Genomic DNA, 27,221 nt, shown 5'->3' with positions numbered 1-27,221 from the left:
GGCTTGGCACATTTCTGTCAAAAGTTAGCAAGTGACTCTTATTCAGGAGCTACAGTCTACAAGAAAATATTGTATGAATTAAACTAAAAAGTATCTGAATAAGTATCTGAAAGAACTCTAAGATGATCAACAACTGCCAATAACAATAATGTAACAATTATGTTACATTTATTGATGCTGGTGGAATGCATCCAGGGAAGAATAATCTAAGCTTGGTTACTGCTGGTACAATCTTGTTCTGCTAAGAGAGTAAAGGGTTCCTCCATCATCATAAGAAGGATGAAGTCTTAAAATTGCCCTAAGGAGACAATGAGAAACTTCAGTAAATGGGTTTGACTGTAGGATTTTTTTTTCCTGAATTTGAAATTAGTTGTTATTCAGCAATATTCAGAGTTCAGCACCATTTGTCACACAATTCAGGGTCCAGTTTCAGAAGCTGTCAGGTCTAACTAACCCACGGGAGACAGAGCTTTGCTGATAGGTGCAGAGAAGCATTAAACTGACATATTTACAAAAACTGTGAATTATACATGAATTTCTGTATGAACCAGACAGGTTTAATGTGCCACACATTCTTCATGTATTACAGCTGGGTCACTTAATACAACAATTGCATTTTATCATTCTGTGAATTTAAAGCTGGTGGAAGCATGAGACTGGCATCTCCAGAGACTTGTATGTGCTCCTGAACAGAAGAGCAACTATGATTTCTTCCACTGCATTCACACCAGTGCATCCAACCCAGCATGGGCCAAATGCCCAAGAGAATGGGGGTTTCAGCTTCCATCCTCATGCAGCTCTCAGCTATTCTTCTGAGACGACAACTGAGGGCATTGAGTCGGGGTGTGTAACCTAACTTCATGATGTTACGAGACTGGTCTCCCATAGCACCTGAAAGACACAGAAGAAACTGTCCCTCAAAATTCAGCATGCAAGGGGGAACTTGTTTCAAGGAACCTCTCCCATCATGAGGTATCACCTCAGCTACAACTTTACATATATTTTATAATGTGTTGATACAATCTGGGGAGTAAACCTACAAATACTCAGGGTCTAATGCTACCATACTAATGTTTAACGTAATCCCATCCACTCTAGCTATGCTTCTGTAACACCCACAGCACTAACAAGACCTCTGTGCTCAGCAGGCTATGTCCACCTCTGGGTTTCCTGATGCAGCAAAATCGTTGACCTTCTTAATGCAGAGCTGACATGTCATCTCAGTCCATCTAATATTTAAGTAAGCTTCCCAAAAGGCCACTATTTCCCCTGTGAGACTGTTCTGCCTTGACGCTGTGAAATTCCAACTTCAGCTCAGGCGTACAGAACAAATGCTCCTGTAAAGCATATGCTTAGTTTTTTTAACTGGCTGCATCTGATCATCACTCTTTTCTGCCAGCTCTGAGATGCTGCTAGAACATCACCCACTTGAATGGGAAGAGCTGCTGGCAGGCTTTTGCAATGAATAGCCTGAGCTGCTCACTGAAGAGCTGAAAAAGAAAAATCACAGTCACTGTCTGCCCACCCATCTGACATGGCCGAGATCGACAGGCACATCAGACCCAACACCCTTGTGCAGCCTGCATTCACAGAGAGCAAAGCAGTGTCAAAGCACACCAACCACCTCCTGAAGACCACTCATAGGGGTATGGAGGGAAAACACAACCCCTTGGTAACAGCCATTGCAGAAGGTCTGGGAAAACATAATTTTCTTGTGCATGCTTCTCTAATCCAGATGGCTCTACAGTAGTGACTGCTTACACATTCAGCATTGATTCCGCAGGCCTTAAATAGTTCAGATGCTCTCTTGGGTCATCTGACCACACACCAGAAGATGGACTGTGACCACAGCATTATTTTTGCTTTTTACTACACCACTGGGATATGGTTTCAGCTGGAAACCAATATGGGGGATTATTTAGCTCCAACCTTTTCTGTCACAGTGGTCTAACCCCCAACCCATTTTAATGGCATCTGAATGCAGTTTTGAAGATTATGTGAGGTGTTAGTAAACAAAGTTAATTTCCTCAATCACACCAACAAACAATATGACATCAATGTAGAACACACCAACAAACAATATGACATCAATGTAGAAGAACAGGTGAATTCAAACAATGGAACGACAAGGATTGAAGAGAACTAATTAAGGTATTAAAAACTGAGTTACATGGAAATAATGTGATTAAATTAATAAAGGACAGTATAGCCTGACTACAAAGTACCTCTTTCAGCAGAGAGATCATTGTGATGGAATCCCCATAAAGGAAAATATTTAAGATCAGATATATCACAAAAATATGCTGTAGAGAAAACTCTTCTCTGTCCAGGAGATTAATTAGGTGACCGCAACAGTTTTGTCTCAAATGGCTATGAACATATGACACAGTAAGAGAGCAGTCTGTCAGACACAAACCCAAAGCTAAGTGATTGTTTTCATGATGAATCACAGCAGCATATTCTGAAGACATAAGACCTGTTCTTCCAGTATGATTATGGAACAGCATGATTATGCCAGCCCTCTCTCTGAACACCTTTTTTTGCCAATGACCTGTGACTATTACAAGAGAGTGCAGCCCTGGTACTAAGAACATTATTGCACATCTGTACCAGCTAAAATATCCCCCGCTACACACACAACACGAAGTAAAACTTGGCAGAATACATTCAAATGACAACATTCATCTGCTCCCTGTCAGATCACAGTATTTTAGTAGGTTTTGCTCATGGCACATTTACGTTACAACTGCTGGAGATCAGCATTTAGATGGCAAAGTAAGCAGTGGAGGAATGGGAGAGGAGCAAAATGTCATTTTAGCATTGTTCCTAGAATAAAATCAGAGAGGAGAGAAACTAGTAAGGTAGTAGACGGATGTGGAACTTGCAAGACTGACAAACAAAGCATGAAGGAAAAGGGCAATAGCCACCAACCAGATTCCTTTGTGGCCACTTCAACTGCTTCAAGTCCACGTTTCTATGTCTACTTAGCTTCCCTGTGACAAGATGCTTCAAGGAGAAACCCCACACAACAGCCAGTTCTCCCACAAACACATCCCACATGAACATCATAGCTAGGGCACAAACAAGGGCAGCCCCTTCTGCTCTCCAGTCAGTTTATGTCCAGCTGAGCCAAAACCTCTCATGCCAGATCCAGCATCATAAGCCTGTTATTGGATTTGCTGAATTCCTGCTGGGTGAGGTATGCTTTCTACAAGATTATGATTCTAAAATACACTGAAGGAGGCCATGTTCAACAGCTTCTAATGAAAATTGCTGTTATTTTTGTTTTCTGCAAATGAGTGTAGGAGGAACAAGGATGGGATGTGCCTGAGCCCATGGGGCTAGCACACAGGTACACTGGTACCTAGGCAGTCTTTCCCTCTTGCACCATTTTTGTGCACCCCAGACTTCTGATCCCCCTTGACGGCTGTCTGGCAAACACAGCACTAACAAGTAGTAAGTGAATTCATATGGACTTCCCATAACTGCTCCTAAGTCCAAGTGCAAATCAGCCTAATTGTATCAGCAGCCTTCTCTGCTCTCCACTCCACTCTGCAAAGAGCCTTCCCAGAGGGCCAGTCAACCAGGTGAAGGAAGCAAGTACATTTCTGCTTGTCCCAGTCTGCTGGAGCAGGGCAAAGGCTCAGTTACCTCATGAATAATGCACTGTCTGTTTATGCAGCTCCAGGGATCCACTTCAAATCAGCCTGTGGTCTCCGGAATTACTTTCAGCATACTTGGCCAGACTCTTTGGTAGGGAAATCAAAAAGCTGCTTTCAAAATTTTCTCTGCTCACTTGAGGCTTTCACCCCTCTCTGCTATACATAATCCAGAAGAAAGGAGACATGATTTTCTGGTCACTCCAGTTTCACGCTGGTACCACTTGGCTGACTTCAGTAGATTTACCCCTCGTGTATGCTGCTGTGACACAGCGAGCTTCAAAGATGGCTTAACAGCATACAGGGATGTACCAGCAATTCAGAAACGAGTCAGGAGGAGATCAAGCTGCATGCAGTGTCATCAGTGCCTCCTGAGCAGATGGTTAAGCATGAATTAGCACAGAAAGGGCTAACAGAGTCTTTTCTTACTTGTTGTAGAGGTGGAATCTGAAATAATGAACAAGCAGTCTAAGAGGGAGAGGTCGAACTCAGAGGTTCCATAGATATTCCTCCACCCTGCAAAAAAATCTTTTTAAATACTGGCTCTCATCCCAGAGGTTTGACCCCAGGGGATATGATGTCAGTATGCCAGTGCAATAGCAGAAGCAAACCTTGAAATGTAATGTCAACTCCTCCTTGTAAACTTCATCTAATCCAAAATATTTCACATGAGAAAAACTTGCATAAAGAGGAGCCTGGAGGAGAAAAACATAGCTCAGCTATACAAAGTCATGCATACTGTAGACATACCCATGTTAGGAAAAGGCTGAGTTGCTCATGGGGCCAAGTCAAGCAAGTCACTGTGACAGCTGCTTTAGCTTCCTCTTCCAAGCACAGTGTTTAAAAATGTGCCACTACAGGCTGTGGACCTAGTGAGAAAGGGACAACATTTTCTTTGCTCTCCCTCTACACTGGGCGTGACTGAACCACTGATCAGTCTGAAGACACCTACAAGCCACTGCTTGGAGCTGCCTGGAGAATACTCAAGTACTGCATGCACTAGGAAAGTGTCTCAGTGAAGAAGGCTGCAGGGGTGACAGCATCACTGGGGCATTTAACTCTATTCAAACAACAGCAACTAAGTTTGAGCCCACCTAACTGTAATGCTTCCTGCACACCTGAAATACACTGCATAGGAACCACTGCCAAATCAGCAGCATCATAGCACAGGCCAGGTTAACACACAGATCTTTACAGGCCCTTGCTATGAGGAGCTGGGTGGCTTCAACAAAACAAGGCAGATGGCAGGGTTGTGACACAGAGCTAAAAGTAGCAACCAAGAGCAAGCTCTGATGGAGCTTGGACCAGTGCTGTTCCCTTTCCAGAACATGAAGGAAAGCATTGATCTGGAGGCCCACCTCATTAAAAAAAAAAAAAAAAAAAAAGAAAAAAAAAAAAAGAAAAAAATCAAAGTTAAAATTTTTACAGACTTTTTAACCCATTGAGTTCAGGCTAGGTGACACTGGCCATCTGCCCATAGCACATTTCAGCAATCATCTTGGGAGGACAGCTCATATACCTGAAAGTATGGGAGGCTGTGGCACACACAGACACATGCCAGGTCACTTGAAACAGACCTTACCGTGTTTGGCAAAACTTCTGGAGTTACTCAACAAGCTCTTATCGAATGTCTTATGGCTTATTGATGCTGAAATACCTATTCATCACCTCTGTTTAATAAACAAGAATTTCTAACTGTGCCTGACTTCTCTTTGCCTTCCTAATCTTCTAAAGGAAGGCTAACTTTCCATCCTTCACCATCACAGTGATGTTATCAGTAACCTGCTGCACTTGGTGCCCAAAGCATTTTCTGCCTGACCAGAATAGTTCTTGGTACCTCAGCGGGGAGTTTTCAGTGCTAGACAGGTTGCTTTATTCCTCCACTCACCAGTCTTGATCTTTGAAGTTCATCTCCACAGGGAGAGAGCCTTTACAGAGTCTTTCTCTGGAAAGTTCAAGACAACTTGTAGAAAAGAAAGTAAAGGTAACACACTTTGTTTAACCTTTTTCACCACCAAAGCATATGGCTAGCATTTTCACTTCCAGGGAAGGTTCATTAATTCACTGCATCTTCGTATTGGAGATGTGTGACAGTTCTCATTGAAGTCAATGATGTCTTCCTCCCTCTCAGTTTACCCTTTCCCGGAGTAATGCAAAGCTCACTTCAGGTCCTGCTCCAGCCCTCTCCTCCCAGCTGCATCTCACTGTCAGGGGGCCACCACCACCACATGACCCCTGCAGCACATCCTAGGGGCAACTCGTGCACAACCCTTTCCAGGCAAGCAGCCCACAGCCTGTAGTGGGAGGGAGGCAGACAGGGGACAGCTCCCAGGAAGGAGGGAGGGCAGATAAGGGAGTTTCAAAGTAACAAGAACTACATCCTCTTTCCCCTTCCATTTTTTGCAAGCCTAGTCCCAGAAGCACAGCCTGCTGCACTGACACTTGTTCCCTCCTGCTCCAACACTCTCCCCATCCCCTCCCCTGCCAGCCTTTATTCAGCTGGCTTCCTCAGGCCAAATTTGTCAGCATGAGGGGGTGCCTTTCCATTTTGTGTTTTCATCTATTTTTCCCATTTCTAACAAGGGAGGTGTCTCACACTCTGCCCTGAGAGCAGCCCCTCCCCTCTTATCATTTGACTGAAACACATCCTCCTCTTCCAGGCAATGTTATCTAAAGTTTTCAAGCAGTGCGTTTCCAAAGACAAGAAATGCCAAAGAGCACTGCTAAGCCTTTTCACCACTTCCCACAAGGCTGGGCATGGCCTGCCACGTTGCTGTGACATTCAGAGAACCTGCAGCAAGTGTCTGTTTCCTGCAAAGGGGGCAGAAGGAAGACTTAGGTGGTTTCTGCTCCTAATACAGGACTTTAACCTCAACTCCTCACCCCTCATAAGTCTCTTTTTTTTGGCACTGTTTCCAAACAAAGGTAACAAGCCAAACAAAGGCCAACAAATGTAAGAAAGTCAGCCACACAGAAAGAAATACAATATTCTCTGATCTGACTAAAATTTGCTGCTGTGCAGACAGCAGTGGCAGCACGGCCCAATTACGGCCGACTGCGCATTTCCATCACAAATTCCATTCTCTTTATCCCACTCCCAGTATTTACAGCTTTTGACTCCTCTGAGATAAAACCCGGCAAAAAGGCATCAGCCATAAAACAAGCTCTGCAGTAGAAAAAAAAGAAAAAAAGTAAAGAAAAACAACTTGGTCTGGCCACTTCTTTCAATATCACGGAAATGCTGAAACAATGCAAGCAACTGGGTTTGGCTTTCCATCTCTTGTAATGCTGCTTTCAGTAGAAGACCAGTTTCTTTGGAATTTTGGACAAAACACAACTGCTAAACAGAAAGCGACTTCAAACAGAGGACTTTTTGCCAACAGCAGATAAGAAGGCTTTCAAGTCTTTGGGCTTCAGGCATGTGGAAGTTCCATTAGGGTCACGCCTGATGCACTCCTGATCAAGCTCTCGGGGGGGTGAAGTCTGGAAGATTTTGAATGGCCAAAGATTTCAGAGACAGTGAGATCTTCAGGGCTATGAATCTTTCAGCATTTGACCTTCAATGCAATTCTGCTTGAGTTTCCACAGTTAGCCTCCCACCAAGTGAAAGACACCTCTGCATTGATGCCTAACAAACCCACTGCCTAGAGGACAACTGCATCTATTCCACTGTTTTACACAAATGGAGAGAGGGACCAGCTGCCCAGGGGTCTGACCATGCCCAAGTGAATAGCCCCCTTCTCCCACTTTAACCCAAAACACCCACTGCTGTACTGAGGCACTCTGGAATAAGAGCTCTGCAAGCTTATTCTGCCTGTGATCACTCTCTGCTGTTGATGTGCTTCAGATGAATGGGCTCCAACACCTGCAGCTACCAACAGAGGTGAGAGTTTTCCCATCATTGTAAAACTTCTCGTGGGAGATGTAATAAGAACAGGAAAAAAGGAATGCCACAGATGTCTTAAAGGCTGTAGGATCTGCAAAACTGAGAACTAGAGAAACATGGGAGTCCCATTCCCAACTGCTCAGTGCTCTTCACCTGCTCCACCTCTAATCCCAAGGAGGAATAAAGAATGACTGAATCCATATTTTTCTGTGAAAGAATAGGAGTTACATGAGCACAGGGGTATATGGACATGAAAAAAGATGAAATTCTCCTAGGAAATGTAGAGGTAAATCTCAGATTGCTCCACACAGGCTTTTTTTTTTCTGGTTACCATGTCTGAAAAGCAACAGGCCAGTCGAAATCACTTCAACCCTACCAAAACGAACATTTGACCATAAATACCTGAATTTTCACTGTCTTGGGTCCTGTGAAGCAATTTACAGTTACTTGAGCATCCAAAAGAAGAAGAAACAAGATCCAAGACTGAAAATTACAGGCATTTTGAATGATACATTTGCCAGTTTCTCTATTTAAAGCACGTAAGGCTTGATGTTCCTAACATCATCCACAGCATTTTAATTAATATTCTAACTATTGTCCACATCAATTAATCTCTCACAGTCTTGTAAATAACAGGTTTAGAGATTGGGACAGTACAGCTGCATTAAAACAGAACAGAGGCTCATGCTACACAGTTCTCCCACCAGAGTTACAGTTTGTCCCAGCCCAAGACTTATTTTCTGACTTCTCTTCCTCTCTGGCCATATTTTACAATTTTTTTTCCCAGTAAAGAAACTACCCCCACTGTTTGCTACCAGAAAACTGAAGCAGCACAATTACCCATACTAATTTCCCTAAAACTAGTTTCAGGCCCTGGCAGGCTTTGTGGTGCCAGACCAGCCTGGGAATAAAAGAACAGATAATGAGAAAAAGACAGACCACTAAGGTGATCTTATTACTACAGACATTTATTCTGTGAACAATACTAATTTACAAATTAATATCTTTTATTTGGTGGCAGGACTGGAAGAATGTGACACACTCGTTTTTTCCTGCAGCAACAGTTGCGGCAATTTCACGAGTCTATTGCTACAGCACAATCCCATCTGAAGTTTGTTCGAGAGATTTTTCATACAGGGACAAGGAATATATCTCATTACAATCATGAGAGTATAGTGCATATGATCTGCTTGTTTCCTACAGACTTCCTAGCTGCAAGCACCACATAATGCACATGGAATACAGGCTAATGTAGTAAGACCAGAAAGACAGTTCTAAAAACCTAGATGTGTCCATCATCCTGGTCCAGGGCTGCAGTGCAACTAAAACTAATATTCTCTAGGAGTAAAAAAAAGTTTAACAGTTTCCTGTACTTCTCTGCTGTTAATTCTTTGATGCATCCTTTTCAATAAAAAAATGTAAAAGTAATTCCTCCCCAAAGTAAGAAAGAGCCCCAAAATCTGGTGCTTTGTCATTAACCCAAAGAGCACACAAGGCCAATTAATAACTCACTTGTTGCATTACATTTAAGACTCTTCAAGAAAGCCTTAAATTATTTGCCAAAACCTGATTTAGCAGTTAGACCATCATCCCACAGTTTTCTGTCACGCACCAAGGAAAGGCAATGTTATCTGATGCCTATTTATTTATTTATTTACCAACTTGTTGAAACGTACTAACACTCATATCTACTAGAAAGACATCATTCATGATTCTGTACAGTGCAATTCCATCTAATGCAAATTCCCTGTAAGCACAGGGAATCGCACATGCAGCTCCAGCAACTACCAGCACCCTACTCACTTTCACCCAGCGCTATCAAATGATTCTGCACAATGCAAGAGGCCATACACAAGCACTCTACAGGCTGACAAAATGCCCAGACATGACATTACAGATCTTTTATGATATTTCATTCAAGCACTCCTAACAGCAGCTGCAAATCTGAACTTGTTCATATCAGCTTGAGCTGATGCTCGAGGTTGTATTTGCAACATTACAGATGTATGCTACTGTCTTCCAAAACAGCAGTTACTCCAGTCAGCCCAAAATGGCCCTGGCCATTTGCTAAAGAAAGGGGTTTCCCAGTGTGCAGAGAGCTGTAACAAATAGAAAAGAGAAACTCCATATTTTTTCAAAAATAAATATACAAGTCTCCCAGCTGCTGAGCCATCGCTGCTCACAGTAAGCTGTCTTATTAAGATTTGGGGTTTTTGGTAGCATCTGTTAGATAAAGCTCCAACACTGGAAAGCTGGTTACTGACACTAATAACCACAAAATATTAAGTGCCTCAAATAGTCCTTGCCATTCCTTGACAAGCTGCCCTGTATACATTAAAAAGGGACACCAGCAAGAATAGCAGTAGAGGTTATTCTCCACTGTGAACCAGGTTACTCTGCACTCTCCCCAATCCTCTCTTCCCACCCTGATTTTAAACTCCCTGCACAACCATGCAGGGAAAAGCCCCAACCAGAGTGACAGCGACTGGTCCTCCTCCAGCAGCTCAGATGTGCTTCCTGTGATGATCATCCACTCAACAGCATTCAGCTGCAGCAGGTCCCACAGCAAAAGAGAAGAGCAGACCTCAGAGGCCTCACCTTCTGCCCCTGCCACCAGCTTCCACACAAACTTCAGCCAGTCTCTTCATTTCCCTGTGCCCCCTCATCCCTGGTCTGTAGTTTTGGGCATCCTGGAAGATGAAACCACCTTCAGGAAGGCAGGTAAGTGCGATCTAATTAGAACACACAACCCTTGTTACAGAGAATGGAAGCTCAGGGCAGCAACTCTGAGGCTTAATTCTCATCAGACCACAGTTGCTCAGAGCAAACAGGAGTCTCACCAAACACACAGCAAGGGTATAGTGGAATAATTTTATCCCCACCTGACACATAAAGGGTCAGGTCCCTCTGCACGCAGATGGAAGCAGGTGTGGTCTCAGCAGCTGCCAAAACATCTGTGCACATCATCAGACCTTGTGACGGATCACCTTCACCTACATGAACAAATCTGTAATTTCAAACGGCAACCACAGTACCATCACAATTAAATTTATATGACAAGCTGAGAGACAGCACTATAATCAAAGGCATAAATAAGTCTCCTAGGCAGCATCAAATCTCACAAGCAAACAGAACAGCATTCATGAGACAGAAGCAAGATGGCTTGTGAACACAATTTCCTCATTTTGGGCATACAATGCGTCAAAGCCATTTTTTTTAATGGCTGTTTGGCAGACTAAAAAATATATTCAGAATTACATTTCAGGTCCATGGTTCTCTCTATTGGCTATGCCAATAGTCACAGACCATGTCCACATGTACTTTGGCTAGTTTAGCAAAGATGTCACCCCTGCAAAAAAAAGCATCTCATGACACAGATTTTTAAACAGAATTCTTCAGCAACATGAATTTAAAATTCAGGACACCTTCTCATGCATTCGGATAACACTGTATCCACAAACTAGTCTCAGGGAGTGTTGCTTAGCACTCTGCCTGAGAAGAAAGTCTTTATCAAAGCATCTCATACTGTTTAACCACAAAGCATCTTTCCCAGCACTAAACTGTCAAGTTCCTTCAAGGCAAGCAGCAAGTCACAAAAGAGTTCTGCAAGCTCTGTCACACTCATTTAGTGATAGATTTTTGTAGGCTATGGCTACGGTATCGATGCACCTCTGCTCCAAATATTTTCCATCTTATTTTTCATTCCTGCAGACATGCTGCCATAATATGCTATAGAAACACAACTATATAGAGCTATAGAACTACAGAGACATAGCTATATCTTCAGATTTTCTGATTAATTGGTACAAAAGCATTTTGCAAGGAAATTCCTACCTACATGAATTACTGTGCCTTGCAAATATTCTCTATAAGGAATCAGTGATTTTTGCCTTCAAGAAGACTACTTGTAATCAAAGGTTTGCAGAACTGTGTCCCAAGACTCCTATCAATCATTTCCTAAATTGACAGAGATGTCTTTGTGAGAGGACATAGATCTGCAAGGCCAGGCCCCTCTCCCTGAGGCACACTTGGTTTTTCTTTTGGGCCACAATGTGTTCTCAATAATGTCATCATAAATTTCAACTATCTCCTTTGATCTAGTAGAGCTTTACAGTGGAGCAAGCACAATCAGAATCAAAGCTTTTACATACAACTTTCAGGCACATTTCTGGAATTTATTTTGATGCACACAAGCTTAGCTGCAATTGTTTCAGATGTTCTCCCAGCTATTTTCTCTCCCCTTTCCTATCCCCACATGAAACACTAACAGTTGCATTGTCTTTTATGGGCTGAGGAAGTGAAGGAAGGGGAGGGACTTCCAGGAATTTTTAATTTATATATTTTTCACTTTAACAGGTTTTTTTAGATTTTTATACATATATGAAACTATATGTACAGACACAAAGAGAAAGAATTTGGAGTACTGAGCCCAGCCCTCGGTTTCACATTTTTAAGCAACATCATTCCAGCACAGCAAGGGTAATTACTATTTTATAGTTCTCTCTCCTTGCTTGACTCCCTTTGGATTTTGAAAAGCTCTCTATATTAAAGCTTCTCATTAGCCATGTGAAGCCCAGTACCCTAGAAACAGTATTTAATTCAACTATGCCCTCCCTTCTGGGCATTTCCTGGCAAAAAATTGCCAGTTGGAATAGCTGAAGACAGCCAAACATTCACTGCAAGGAAGTGCCAAAACAAGGGTCTTTATTGCTGATAAAAGCCATGGAAACATCAGAATGCAAAACAAAGGTGCTGCCTTTTTTTCACTTCCATCTGCTTCACTAAAGCTGTGACTGCTGCTGTGATGGAATTGAAGGCACCAGTTTTCACCCTGAGATAAACTCTAGCACGGTAGCAAATGACAGAAGCAATTTTATTCCCAGCATTAAATCACTATGTTTACTCTTACGTTACTACCAAGCAAGTTGCTCACACCATGTTCTCATTTGCTGTGCTCTTCACCACGCTCATACTCAGGAGTTAGGCCTGATAAAAATCAAACTTTTATAATTAGCCCTGGCTATGCTAAAACAAAGCATGCTATGGTCTATTTCCAAAGGAGAAAGGGGATAAACTCTCAGCCTCCACAACTCCCTGTAACTCCTGTTACTCTGTGAGTCAAACCTGTGTATTATTAAGACCTGGTGTTTATGATATCCTGGATGCCAGTTCCACCATCTGGAAGTGCAGCTATCCCAGGCATCCACAGCACCTAGGGACAATTACACTGACACTTGCCAGGTGGATGAGCCTTGTCTCACACTGGTGGTCACAGCCAGCTGTGCAAGGCAGCAAGGTTCATCCTCCTCTGCTCTTCACCACATTTTCATAGCCAGCTCCTGAACAAGCCCAGAAGTTTGGAAACCTTTTGGAGACTTTTGTTCAAAGGTCTCTAAGCTCACAGTGACTCAAAAGCTGAACTGAATTCCACACAGTGTCCATGACCCATCTTTATGCAGAGCACAGCCATACCCACACACTTAGAGCTGGACTATACCTGCAACACAGATACACCGTGGCAGCTGAACACTCAAAAGATGTATTCACCTGACCACTTATGCCTGCACAGGAGCAGAAATAATCTGTACCACAGACAGGTGCCACTGTGCTGGTAGAACAGTGCTCGCACCAAGTCACATCAGCTGGACCACACAGCAACTACTGCATTAAAGAAATCATATCCCTTGCAGTCAAAATTACACTGGTACAAAAATCTATGTGCAGACCAGGCCTTAAATCAATTTAGGAAACCTACACAAGGGATTGTCCCTCTTTAATTATCTAGCCATTTAAATAAATTTCTTTAAATCAAGACTTAAGACCTGAAATAACAGTTCTAAGGAATGTGGTTTTGTTACCTGCATGCATGCTGACCTTGCAAATAAAGTCACTGAGTTTGACAGCTCACTCTTAGGAGCTCAGAGTTTGTTACATGGAAAATAAACAAAAAGCAGTAGGGTAAACACATCTGCTTCAGTGGTTTGAAGCAACAAGAACAATTCATAGCCACTAGAAATAGTGCTGTGGCAAACAGATATTAACAGTGGAGGGGGTTGTTGCACTGCAGTGGCCTGTGAAAAACACCCATCTTGGCCATCCTGGAAATTTAACTCCATTTTCACTCCTGGTGCTCTGCCATCACTAAAGCACAATGGGCAAAATCTACTTCATGTATGAAGAAAACGATATTAATCTACAAATGCTCTAACACAATTTACCTAGTTTTCAAACAAAAGCAGATAGAACAACTTGTTTATCTTGCAGAGCTTTTACTCTGCCTCCATCACGGGTTGTGCTCAACTATCCATATCTGGAGCACACAGCAAACCTCGGTCATGTACTGTCAATCTCAGGCATGAGAGGGCTTTAAGAAAAGAAAAACAACAAAACAAACAAACGAAAGAAAAGAGGCAGCTACGGGAAGCTTGAAAATCCAGTCATTTTATTTGTTCAACATATTTTCCCTTCTCTGCATTTATCTACATATTCTTCCTTTATTTATTATTAAATATTCTTTCAAAATCTGGAACAACAGAAGCACCTTGCAAGTCCTTCCTTTTACCTACCTGCACCACTGAACACTCAGCAACTCAAGTGCCTAAAACCAAGCAACTAGACAAAGTCACAGAGGGATCAGACAGCTCAGTACCACAGCAGGCATCACAGTGGCCACTGTCTGTCAAGAATGAAGGCACAAAGCTATGCAAGAAAGAATAACAACAACAACAACAATAATAAAACCTGTCTTCTGATGTTTCCCATGTTAGCCGAGTGCAATAACTTACAAATTAAATAACTACAAAATTACTGCTCTAGCAGTATAAATACACCTTTGATCAATACCTTCTCACATCTTCTAATAGAATCAAGCTCAGTGGCACATCTTCTGTTTGTGCAACAGCACAGATGTGCCATTTTAGAAACAGCTGCACAAGATATTGTCTATGTGATATTCACTGTACAAACTGTGCCATCAAGTGAAAAACAGAAAGAGATGCTCACTAGCACAGCCACAAGGCTAGACATGCAGTCTACACCTTCAGCACCAATGCCCGTTTCGTTCATGGGAGATATTTTACTACTTCCAGCCCTTTTTTACTTAACTCACACTAGTCAAGTCTTCCTCAGCCATACCAGAAGCCACGCCACGCCCCAGAGAGCTACTTACCTCTTACCTGTTTGTAACACCAAATCAAGATATTATTGTGCTGCTAATGCTGGTCTGTCACTGTTAGCACTGACAGGGGTGCCCTGGGAGGACCTGTGCTGGACACAGCCCTGGTGTGCACCAGTCTTTGAACAGATCAGTTTTTCCAGCACCAGAGACAGTAAAGAAAAAAAAATAAAAATTAAAAAAAAAGCTGCATTTTCCACCATTGCTAACACAATGTAAGAGCAGAATAGCACAACAATAGTGCTCAAAGCACACTGAAACGATAAAGGTCATAAGGACTTGCCTACATAAAGATTTACCAAAAAAAAAAAAAAACAACAGATAGCAGCAGCCCTGACACATATAAAAGGAAGATTTTAAAAGGAAGATTTCTCTTCCAAGTATCACCCCTGACTATGGGCTCTGCCTAACAAAGCATAACAGATTAAATCAAACACTGGCAGAGGTCAGCATTGCTCTCATTTTCTTCACTGCACCATGCCAAAGGTCCAAGCCCCCAGCAGTCAAGCAGCTAGAGTCTGTGCTCTGGCACGTTTTGCCATTTAAATCACAGGGAGAAGTGGGGCTGCTGAGGGCTTGGGCTGCCATTTGTTCCAACCAAACACCAACAGTGCACAGTGAAATCTGACAGCGGAGAGTAACCTACCAAACTCAAGATGCTGCTTTCCACATCTGCCCTCCTGCAGCTCAGTCGGCCAAGGCTACACCTGCAGACAACCTGAGGAGATTCAGCCCAACCCACTTCAGCTGCCCACACTGGTCTGGAGACAGCATCTTGGGACCCCCAAGGCCAAGCACTCTGTTTAAATGGGGAAAAAATGCAGCAACACACACTGACCTGACTGGACACAGGATTGCAGTAGGATCTTCAGATCTAGCACTCTTTAAAACAACCTCTCCCATCACAACTGGCTGTTTTTTAGGCTAGGCAAATTTGAGCATGTCATCACAGCATGAGCTCAGTGCCCCAGTATTCCAAGTCTGGTCCATTCTGGGCTCCCAACCCACCTACCAGTGGAACAACAGAACTGGTAGCTACTTTCACACAGAAGAGAACAACTGGGAAAAATTGAAAACACACCTTGATTTGAAGGTCATGAAGGAAAAAAGAGGTGGGGTGTTTTCTAGGTTTTTATTATTATTTTTATTTGTTTTGTTTTTAAACCTGAACACTGGTCTTTTTACCTCAACTGTCTCAGAGGCCCAAAACCTCTGAAGGAATTTTACAGGAATAATACTGGCATTAAAGGTCTGCCGTACTGAAAGGAAAAGGTCAATGGAAGAGTTAGATGCCATTTTCTGTGGCATACCTTCATCACTTGAGTAGAAAGACAACATCCAGCCGACTGCCTTTACAATAAACGTAAAAAAAAAGGCATCACAGCCTGTGCTAGCTCTGCTGATTAAAGATAGACAGCACTTCATCTGACTTCTTTCGCACTAAGATGACCATAATTCACATTTAATATGCGGCAAAGTCATCCACCTTTCAAGCACAGGAGCTGAAAGGAGCTGTTCTGCTGAAAGTCATTGCTGTTAGGTCAAATTTAAACTCAATATTACAGGACAGAAATTACTTTGCTATTAATAATAAATAGTCATGATAATGTTTTCCCTTAATAGGGCATCTCTTCCCCAAGAACCCTAATGCTTCATAAACTCTGGACTGAGCTTTATCCCCTGCTACAACCCTAACTTCTGCCTGATTTGCATGGGTGCAGAGGAGTGTAGAAATTAATTAGAGATTGCATCAGATCTGTAAATTACTTCACTGCAGCTTGATGTTCCTCCCACCTCAGAGATAGATGCAGCAGTAATACTGTCAGTGCTTTAACAAGGAGTTTTCACAAACATATTTTGGACAGCAGGCCTATACTGCATGCCTGTGTGGTGCCAGTGCTTCCTGTGAAGGGGTGGGAAGGTAAGGATGTACTATTTATGTTCCTCTCTAAATAAAGATGCTCCCTCATGACCACGATCAAGTATAGAAGAACTACCAATCAGCAAAAAACTTTAAGTGCTCCCTAAGAGGAGCAGCTTCTGGAGGGCTGGGAAAATCATACTCTGTGTAGTCTCCAGGCAGAATGGACTCCTACCATGTGCTACTACAACATAAACATTTTAAAAACTAATACTACATAGACATGGCCTCAAACACAGACAGAATATACTCAACACACGGCTCAGTGTTCCTGTCCTTAACTTGGGATGAAAGAGTAAGCAAAACAACTGTAAATAGAATCAAGGATAACATCTCCAGAGATATGCTAAACATCTGGTACTTGAGTCTTCTCAAAAGCAAAACATTTGCTCCCCAGAAACACTGCATGTGGAGCTCAGGAAGTTCTCTTTATCCAAGCTGACTTGAGGCAAACACCAACAGGACCAGGCACATAGAAACATCTGTGCCTTCAAGATGAAATGTCATCAAGGTCTCCTCAGAACCACACGCAGTAAATCACTTCACCTGATGTGGCAGCTACTCAGTCTCACAAAGCAAGTGTTTCAGTCAGGATCTGAAGAATGTCATATCTAATTGACTGAGGAGGGATTACACTGGGAAAAGTCATGTGCTGACAGTTTTGAACTAGGTGGAGGCTCATGTCATACTGTCTGTACTAGCAGCCCTTCTGATGCTGGGCACAAATAGGCACTCAATAGGTGACATGTTTCATTCCTCTATGCAAACACATCTCCCCTGCCTGATCAGGCTTGGGATACGACTGAGGCATGCAGGGAGGGGAAAAGAGGACAACTTCTAGCAAACACACTCAATGTTTCAGTTCAGTGAGAAGGGAAACCACCCCTATTCAACAGCAGCATTATTCTCAATGCTTACCTTAATATTCACCCACTGGTCTTTCTTGACCACCAAGCAGCAAGTCAGTCAGAACATCAGTTTTGTATTATGCTCCAGGGAGCAAATATAAAGCTATAATAAAAAGAGCTCCTAAGTGAGCAAGACAGACCAGGGGCAAGAAAGGGAAAGGGTCAATCAGGGCCATTTTGTAGAACCAAACAAGGAATTTGATTTCTTTTATCCAGAAGTGACAGAGGTCATCAGCGTATTTCACATAAAACACCACGGGCTTTATTTGTGCTTTTGGTCACTGTTCAAACCAGCCTGGTTTCCAATTCTCTCTTGATCTCTCAACTGGTTCCAAAGACTTGCCCAACATTGTTCCTACTCCTAAAAAAACTACCATAGAGTCAGATGCAGCTCAGGAACCTGTTTCTAATAGAGATGGGCAGCAGAGGTTTAGAGGAAAAGCTAAGAGGGCAAGTTCGAAGCTTTCTTTCTCCCATTTTCTCCCCTCAACAGCTGCCAGGAAGCCATCTTTTGGGGACTCCCTCAGCTGGGGCATCTATTCATACATTTCTGTTGGAACAGAAGTTGATGGGCCACTGTGCCAAAAACACATTTCAAGCTGCAACACATCTCCATGTCAGGTGCATCAGTGAAAACAAAACAACTGAGTCCTTCCTGCTGAGTGGCCAGAGTTTAACACAGCTGTGGGGACACCTGTTTCAGCCCACCTTCACCTCTGGAGTCTGCATCAGGAATAGGCTAGATGGGACTTAATGTGCCACAAATTCGCAGGGTAAACTCAGCTCTAGATGGGTGATGGAAACACCACCAACTGCTTCCTAACGCTTTTATTTTTAATAATGAAACTTCACCAAATGCGAACACAGCTTTGGGAAACAAGACCATTTAAAATAAAACATGGATACCAAAGAAAGATGATCCCTGTCTCTTCCCAGGTCAGACATTCATTCTGTAATAGAGAAGCCAGATATGCATGTTATTAACAAGCAACTTACGATTTCTCAACCTCTTCTACTGCAATGCAGGACATCATGTTTAGACCTCCTGAAATCTCCATCTGCAAAGCCTCTGGTATCCCCATCTATGTCCTATCACTAGCTGCTACATAATATTTTTGTGTGAAGTTTCAAGAGTAAGGAATGTTTTTCCATTGTTTGCTTTCCTCAGTCTATACAACATCGCCCCTGTTTACCAGAGACTTCTGAACCTCCCACTTAATTGCAGTCTCTCCCACAAACCAGAAAATCCATTGATTAAAGCAAAATAATAACTCCAGGGCACAGCAATTCCCAAGCCATGAAGGGCAAGCAGGACCAGGAGACAGAGCTGCCAGCAGAGAGATATTCCTCTCAGCAGTTTGGGAACTGATGCTCTAGCTCCCTGTTCACACCTATAAGAACATGCAAGAACTTTCATTGTTATAGACCCAATGTCTGTATTTAAAAAAAAAAAAAAAAAAAAAAAAAAAAAAAAGGACAATTTACCTCTGAGATAACTGTGAGAGGAGTTATTTGTAATTCAAGACATATTTCTGCAATAATCTTTTAAGTAAAACACTATTTAAAAAATTATCAGATGCTGCACATTATCACCTTGTAACCTGTTTAGTCCCTGTTTAATGACCATTCCATGCATTTTTACATACAAATAACGCCTGTTGTTCTCCTTGGCCTGTTGGGGAAAGGGAGAAACCCCTTTAACTACAGGTGAAAGGGAACCAAGAATGGTGATGTTCTAATAAACAGGGAGAAAACACTTTTTTTCCTGCCCTGGTCTGTTGCTAGTAGATTGCATCAGCAAGTTACCATTAACATCCCAGCTACATCAATTCATAGAACCATTCATAAATTCAGCTCATGTTTGAGAACAGACTTCTTTTTTTTCTTCTTTAATCTGCAAATATTCAGAGAAGGACAAAACATTATTACTTTATTATGCTAGATATGTGTCTGGTCCTCTAAAAGAAAGCACATCAACCGTGTTTCTTTATTATTTCAGAAATGTTGTTCTTCTAACAGATGCCTTATGTCTGCCGGAAATCTCACGGGACTCTACCTCTAAGAGCACAAGGGACACTTCCATGAGCAACACCTGCAGGAAGAGTGTGTCACAGGAAAACTGACACAATTGTTGCCAAATTGATGTGTGTCAAATGTGGAACCTTGTTGCCTTATACTGTCCTTTATATGTGTTTTGTGGGATATGTACTTCTACATTCCAAATTCATTCACATATCATTCTGGCAAGCAAGTCAGGCTTCTGGTGCAAGCATAGCATCTTCAGGAAAAAGTTAACTGTTTTATAAAAGAAGAGCAAATGTTCTGACTCAAAGAACAAGCATTTCGGAGTACAGAAAGTAACACTGAGCAAAGACTCTAGACAAATGCCTACACTGTACTTGAGGCAGGATTTTTTCTTTAGGTACTGACTTAATTTCCTTAATTGCATCATTTCAAATGTTGAAAACACTAGCTGGCTGCAATATTAGCAGCATTTGAATGGTGACTAATTCTATTGAGTATGCTAGTAGCAATTTAACACTACGACACACCACACACATTTATGAGGCTGAGAGCGATAGCAATCACCCTGGCTCATAAACCTCCATGCTCTCTGCGACGACACCTCACAGCTTTTTCCCCTCATTTTCACCTTTTGTCACCTATATTTAAGGGGACAAATTAAAATTCCTTTACTGCAGAGGGTGCTTCCACTTAAATCCATGGGATCTGGTCCGAGGACCAGAGATCCCCAAACTGGCATAGTAAAGCCCAGACTTGCGCTCACAGAGGAGAAAGCGAGATGCGGCCCGCTTTCGCACGCCTGAAACCAGAGCAGCTCACCACAGTGCATGCCTACTTTTTCAGTCCCTCCTTCCCTTTGTACGTGAGCTTCGCTAAGCGTTTCCTCTGCTGTCACCGCTTCCTGCCTCCCTCTCTGGTTCGCAGCTGGGGTCCCGGGGGCAGCGCGGACACCCGCGCCCCCCGAGCAGCGAGATGCTCGGATCCCCGCTGCCCTGGCAGGCGCGGATGGGAACCGGCGGGCGGGATGGTTATTTCCTCCCTTTTACCGCGACTTTCTCCTTTTTTACCACGACACGGATGACACCTGCTCCCTCCTCCCGCACCCTCGGGTGTCAGGCCCGGCCCTGCATAGGCTCGCCCGAGCATCGCGGAGGGGCGGGTCCCCGGTGTCGAGGGACCGCGCCGGCAAGGACCGGGGATTCGGGATGTCACACCGGGCTGCCGCAGCGCCATCCCCCGCGCCCCGCCGGTCCTCGGCCTGCACCCGCGGCTCGGCCAGCCCCTCTCCGGAGACACGGGGCACGGGAAGAGGGCTGAAGAGTAAAGCGAAGGGAAAACTCCGCGCTGAGGGGGGAGGTTCAATTCCATTCAGCCCGAGGCGAGCGCGAATCCCGAGCCCGAGGCGGGGTCGCCCCCCGGCCGCCCGCACTCACCCAGGGTCTTGACGGCGACCTGCCGGGTGAGCGGCGGCGGCAGGTTGACGCAGACCAGGTCGACGTCCTGGTGCAGCAGCACCTCGTCGATGCGGCTGGTGTAGAAGGGGACGCTCATCTCCTTGGCCAGCTCCTCCGCCTCCTCGGGCGTGCGGCCCCACAGCGCCTTCACGGCGAAGCCCTCCGCCTTCAGCAGCGGCACGATCACCCGCGCCGTCAGCCCGGTGCCGAACACCCCCACCCCGGGCAGCATGGCGGCGGCGAGGCGGGTGGCACGGCGAGGCGAGGCGCTCCCTCCTTCTCTCAGCGGGGAGAGGGAGGCAGCCCCCGCTCGATACTGCTACTGCTGCTGCTGCTGCCGCCGCCGCCGGGGCCGGGACCAGCCGCCCCCCGCCTCAGCAGCGCCGCGGCCGCCGGCTGCCCCGCCATGCCCCCACCATCACACAGAGCCCCGCGGAGGCGCCGGCGCTGCGCTCCCTTCGGCGGACGCGGGGCGCGCAGGGGCGACCGCCCTTCCCCGGGCGGCGGCGCGGGCTCAGCGCCGCTCCTCTGCCATGTTCGCCGGCGCCCGCTCGCCGCCGGGAGGGCGGCGCGTCGCTGTCATCTCCCGGGTGTTCCTGCACCGCCCGCACCGCCCCCGCCGCACCATTGGCGGCCGCCCGCCCCGGCACCGCCCCGCTGCCGGCACCGGCGCCGCGGGGCGCGCCCTGGGAGCGGCGGCAGCGCCCGCCCGGCCGTGCGGCGCGGAGCGGAGCGGAGCGGAGCGGCCCGGGGTGCGGGGACGCGGCGCGGACATCGCCCGCGGGGGCGCTCCGCGGCACAGCCGGGGTTTGCCGTCCGCCTGGCGGGTCGGTATCGGGGCATCTCCGGAGACTTCCCTCCTTCCCCCACCTCTTCCCCCACGGGAGAGCCTCTGAGGGGTCGTGGTGATGGGGAGTCGTCGGAGTCACGCCCCAGTTAAGGCACGGGAGAGCTGGGAGAGCAACAGTAGCAGACTGGCGTGAGCTGGTCGTGCCCATCGCCCTGCGGTCCGTCCCCTCCTGGGACGGTCCTCCAGCATGGAGATGTCCCAGAGCACGGGGGGAGCTGCCCTGAGCCCCCAAAAGTGCCGTGCACGAGGTCGGATTCCAGCTCCACCACCCGTGCTTGCCACCACATCCACTCACCCGGGATGCCCAGCCAGTATCTCCACAACCCATGCCACACTGGACTGTTGTTTATTCACTTCCTTGAGAAATATCAGGCTCTTCAGCTTTACTGGGACACCAGTTCTCCTTTTTTTCCCTAGCAAAGCGTCAATATGACAATCTCCTTCTCCATGGGTCTACTTACACGGTTCAAAACCCATGAATTTGCTAAGCCAGCTTAGGGAGCTTTAGCTATTGCTGCTCAGTACACAGCATTTGTCCAGGGTCTCTGGAGGCCTGGAAGAAGCCCAGGCAGGGCAGTAAAGACCCCAAGCACATGAAGTTAAATTTCTTGTGGGCAGGAATCATGCCTCCTTTGCAGACCTAAGACTTGGTGCTGTGCTCTAGGTCTGTCTCAGGAATGCCGGGTTTGCTGAAGGCGTGTCAGGGATTTCATAAGCAGGTACGAAGCTTGCAACACATCGAATGATAGAATCATAAAATCATAAAATCATAAAATGGCTTTGGTTGGAAAGGACCTTAAAGAGTATCTAGTTCCAGCCCCCCTGCCATGGGCAGGGACACCTTCCACTCCATCAGGTTGCTCAAAGCCCCATCCAACCCAGCCTTGAACACCTCCAGAGAGGGGACAGCCACAACTTCTCTGGACAGCCTGTTCCAGTGCCTCACCAATCTCATAGTGCAGAATTTCTTCCTAATGTCAAATCTAAATCCACCTTCTCTCAATTTAAAACCATGGCCCCTTGTCCTATGACTACATGCCCTTGTAAAAACTCTCCAGAAGAGGAAACATTCCAGCTCCACTGGCACGGTGCCCTGTGCCAGCTCCTGCTCATCCCTGTCTGGGCTGAATTCTGGGCCTCCAGAGCCACCCTCCTGCCAACCTGGAGGCTGCCAGGTGGGCCTGGGAGCAGGTGAGGGCTGTGGTGCCCATTGGCCTCACGAAGGTCTGTGCAGACCTCATTCCCACAGAGGTGAAGCTCTGCCCTGCTCTGCGCACAGGTCAGCCAGCAAGAGAGCAGAGCAGCTCTTGTGAGTGCTACACCGTTACCTCTCTGCCTAGCTGACTCTTTAAAAGAATAACTACAAAACATCCTGCTTCCAATTAGAGGATAAGAATAAAGATGTTTTTCCACATATTGTCTTCTTTACCAGTACCTAGGAGAAAGGAAGAGAAGGGGAAGGAAGGAAAGGGAGGAAGGAATGAGAAGAAAGTAAAGAGAAAAGGAAAGTATGACAAAAGAAATTAAACATATTTCTTCTATGAGACTCCTTTTTTTTCTTGCCACCATTTCACAGCACTTATTTATTACAAGAAGCAGAGACACTGAGAGGCTTGATGCAAGTTAAACATGTCTTGCTTTCCATGCCCTATTAGCACTGAAGTGAAGGAGGTGGATGCTCTTTGGCTTCTGACAACTGAAATACAATCCAGATCTATTTGTCAGAGAACCACAGAGATATTACCTTCCTTTAAAATACAAAGACTGCTTTTGGGCTCTCCATCAAACATTCAAACCTGTTGATAGGGGTTGTTCCCAGGATGCGAATTTGGAATATCTGTCTTAATTGCTTGTCTGTGCATAATAAAAAAATCTGGAAAAGTAGCTTGGTTACAGGAACAGGCTAAATATATGATGGTTGAAGAGAAGTAGATGTTATGTGCCTGTCTAGTCAATAGATAGCTTTTATTTTAGCAGGCACCAGGCACTTTATGAAGTTCTAAGTAAGGTCCTTGTTTTGGGATATGTTCAGTAATGCATTCAAACTGGGAACTGAGGACTAGGCAATGAAATTATTGCATTAGGCAATGAAATTATTACATTCTGCTATGTTCACTGTTGTTAGCAATAAGTAAAACTTTACAAAAGGAAGGCCTTGTAAAATCATGGCTCAGGCCAGTTACTTTGGTTAAGTAGAAAAGGAATATGGGAAAGAGACTCAGCTGAATTAGGGGTAGAAAAACAAGTTGTATAACCATTGTGTGTTCACAGCGTGGTGTATGGTGGTTGCTTGATTTATGTTTGTTATGCTTTAAAGCTATGTAACTGATAAAGGCCTGACTGCTTCAAAAGACCTGGTGTTTGCAATAAAGCAGCTCTCCTTTGCACCTGCCTGGGGTCTGCATCACTATGGATCCTCACCCACAAACTATTTCACTAGAAAGAATTTTTCCTTGTTTTGCTTTTTAATTTCTTTCCTCCATTTAAGTTAACATAACTTTGAAGCGTTAAACTGGGTAGATGCAGATGGCACCTAGCTCTCAGCACTCCAGCAGCCAAGTCAGCCTGTGAGCAACCTGAATTACCACATCTGCAGCAGCCCCACGTTCCCACTCATTTTTGGGGGGACATTTGGGAACATACTGCAGACTGATTGTATTGAGTAGGGTCAAATCTTTCTCAATTAATTTTGTGAAATAGGGCCACCTATTGCCACGCTTGCCTGTCCTCATGAGCCCCCAGAAGGACTGAGGGACGGCAGTGAAGGACAAGTGGCCTTTCAGGATACAGACCATGTCCTCACTATGCTGTAGGCAGCTGCAAACAAGAGTGAAAGCAGAATCTTTGCTCAAATCCACATCACTGATGCTGCCAGTTACTTCGGACTTGAAATCAGAAATATGAGCAAGACTTTTTTTTGTGCAAAACAAAAGAGATTAAGACCACAACTAAATGCCTCACGCTGAAGGTTCTGTCTGACCAGGACCAAGGCTCCCCAAGTTGAGTGTACTGAAGTACAAAGCCTCTCGTACTCCGTTTATCATACCTTCACACTTCTAAACACGTCAGTCTTGTCAAGAGTGCCAGCATTTTGTTCTTCAGTTTGCTAAAGCTTCCTTCAATGGAAACACACACCCAGAGATTTCTCACACAAAGACAGTGGCTTTGTTCATTCTTGATTTTTCTTCTGGAAACAGAAGTTATTAGAATAAAGTTGCACATAGAAAAAGAAACAAAACCATGGAAGTCTCATTCATCCTTTTTCTGTTTCTAAGTTCTGTAATGAATCCTGCAGGACACTAATAAAATGTGGCAGTTGCAATTCTATTTCTTTTACTTATTTCAGCTGAGTTTTGTGGCTCCAGGTCACTGCACTGTACAGTGGCTGTAACAGGTATATTACCAACTTTTCATGAGAAATCCCAGCTCAATTGCACTTCTACAGAATTCTCATACAGCTGTTTGCAAAAATTCAAAACTATTCTACTTAACTACCTAAAAAATGTTTTATTTAGCTTTTGTATTTAGTTTCACTATTATTAAGGTAGTTTAAGGTTGAAAGTACTAGATGAAAGAGGATAAATAAAAGGTATAAAAATCAATCAAGCATTAAGTAAGCATTAACTTTTAACATAAGTAAAATGCAGAAAGTTGGTGGTCTCACAGATAGCCCTGAGTCAATAAACATTCTCAATTTACTTTCCAAATGTGTGAATGCATCCAAGTACTGCAGAGCTTTCAACTCCAGAGTCTGCTCAACTCAAGACAAATATAAGATCCACCTGATGGAGTACCAGGAACCCACACTGCTTCTTTTTTACTTCTCTGTACTTAAGGATCTGTTCTTTTTTGGGTTTTTAAACATTTATCCAGTCAGACTCCTCAGCAGGTGTTTCCCAAACCTCTCATACATCCATCTGAACAAGAAGGGAAAGAGCTGCATAAGGCATAGCTTCAGAGAAACCCTGAAACAGAGCTTGCTGTCTCTTCAGGTCCTTCTCAATTTCCAGGATTTTAAGATTAATTAGCTCATTTCCTTTTACATAGATCAGTGTCTTTAAACATGAAACAGCTGTGAATTTTCATTAACCAGTCAATTCCTTCCGGGGTATGAGGTTAGTGATCACCACTACTGGGCTTCTTTTATGACTCTGAGGTTGAAATTATTTGCATGGAAATAGTATTGCTTCAGAGATGGAGAAAAAGTGGTGATTCAAACCTGTCTGGTTCTCCTACTCAGCTGTACTGACTCATCCACAGCTTTAATGTGCAGCACGAGAAAGGATGTCTGAGATGAGTTGCTCAAGTCCTCTTTTACATCTAATGCCACACAACTGGCAGTTTCCCAAGCTGACAGGAATTTGTTCTTGTGAAGAGCAAGTTTGTTTTAGTGTCTCTTTGAATGCATTTCCACTGAGAATCCACAGAAGCTCCCGTTCTGAGATCTGAAGGCAGAAATTGCTTTAACATTTGTAGTATTAAATGGTCTAACATGCAATGGAAAAAACTAGAGTAGACCACATTGCTAGCAAAGGGTTCATAATACATTCAGCCCTCTTCTGTTCTGATCAGTGAGAATTGTGACCACGCCTGGGGTCTCTGAGCCTTTTTAGTATGATTTTTACATTTATTCCTTCCCACTTTCCAGAGCCTGTCTTTAGAAGACGTGTATGCCAAGTGTGGTTGGGCTGTGAGGAAGCCACCAAAGCTTCAAGAAACCACAACGTTATAACAAGATAGTTGTGAATGTAGTGCTGCTCACTAAGGCACAGATGAGGGCCTAAACAAGCACAATTTCTACTCTTTGATAACCTGTGACATCCTTTGAAGGCAAGTGAATGTATTCTCACTTTACATGTGGAGAAATTAAGGCTCAGAGAAAATAAGCACAATGTTCTCTGTTGTTCTCTGTCTTTTTGGGTACTTGAGGACAACTAGGCACCCAAAATGGGACACTCAGCTAGCACACATTTACAGTTCTGTTCTGGCTGACTTTCCTAAGCTCGTGTCCATCACAGTTCAATAACATGAGGAAGCTGGTGGAGAACCTGTGAGCAGAGATGTACATGGGATCACCTGATGAAAGCAGAGAGTAAACACACAGCTACATGGGTGCAGCCAGGACCCATGATGGTGTAATTGGTGCTTAAAGCTCACATCAGTCATTCTCTCCTGACAGAAGCACAGGCAGATGCAGGAGCCAGCAAACGTGCAAGCACTGCGTCATCAGATGTGTTGCATGCTACATACCTGCTTATGAAATCCTCGCCACACCTTCAGCAAACCAGCCACTCCTGAGACAGACCTAGAGCACAGCACCAAGTCTTAGGTCTGCAAAGGAGGC

The 27,221-nt window shown here is 44.5% G+C and overlaps 1 protein-coding gene across 1 annotated transcript in view; it reads right to left on the bottom strand.

Moving 5' to 3' along the window:
- GFOD1 (glucose-fructose oxidoreductase domain containing 1) overlaps positions 1–21,620 on the bottom strand; it is a 70,995-nt gene extending 49,375 nt beyond the window's left edge. Inside the window, exon 1 of the mRNA XM_038126787.1 lies at positions 21,007–21,620. Within this exon, the coding sequence (XP_037982715.1) occupies positions 21,007–21,259 (253 nt within the window). The 5' untranslated portion in view covers positions 21,260–21,620. The remainder of the gene's footprint in view (positions 1–21,006) is intronic.
- Positions 21,621–27,221: the final 5,601 nt, after the last annotated feature.

The sequence above is a fragment of the Motacilla alba genome, chromosome 2 (assembly GCF_015832195.1).
Source record: "Motacilla alba alba isolate MOTALB_02 chromosome 2, Motacilla_alba_V1.0_pri, whole genome shotgun sequence".
Lineage (NCBI taxonomy): Eukaryota > Metazoa > Chordata > Aves > Passeriformes > Motacillidae > Motacilla > Motacilla alba.
This window is presented reverse-complemented; position numbering and strand designations above follow the sequence as displayed.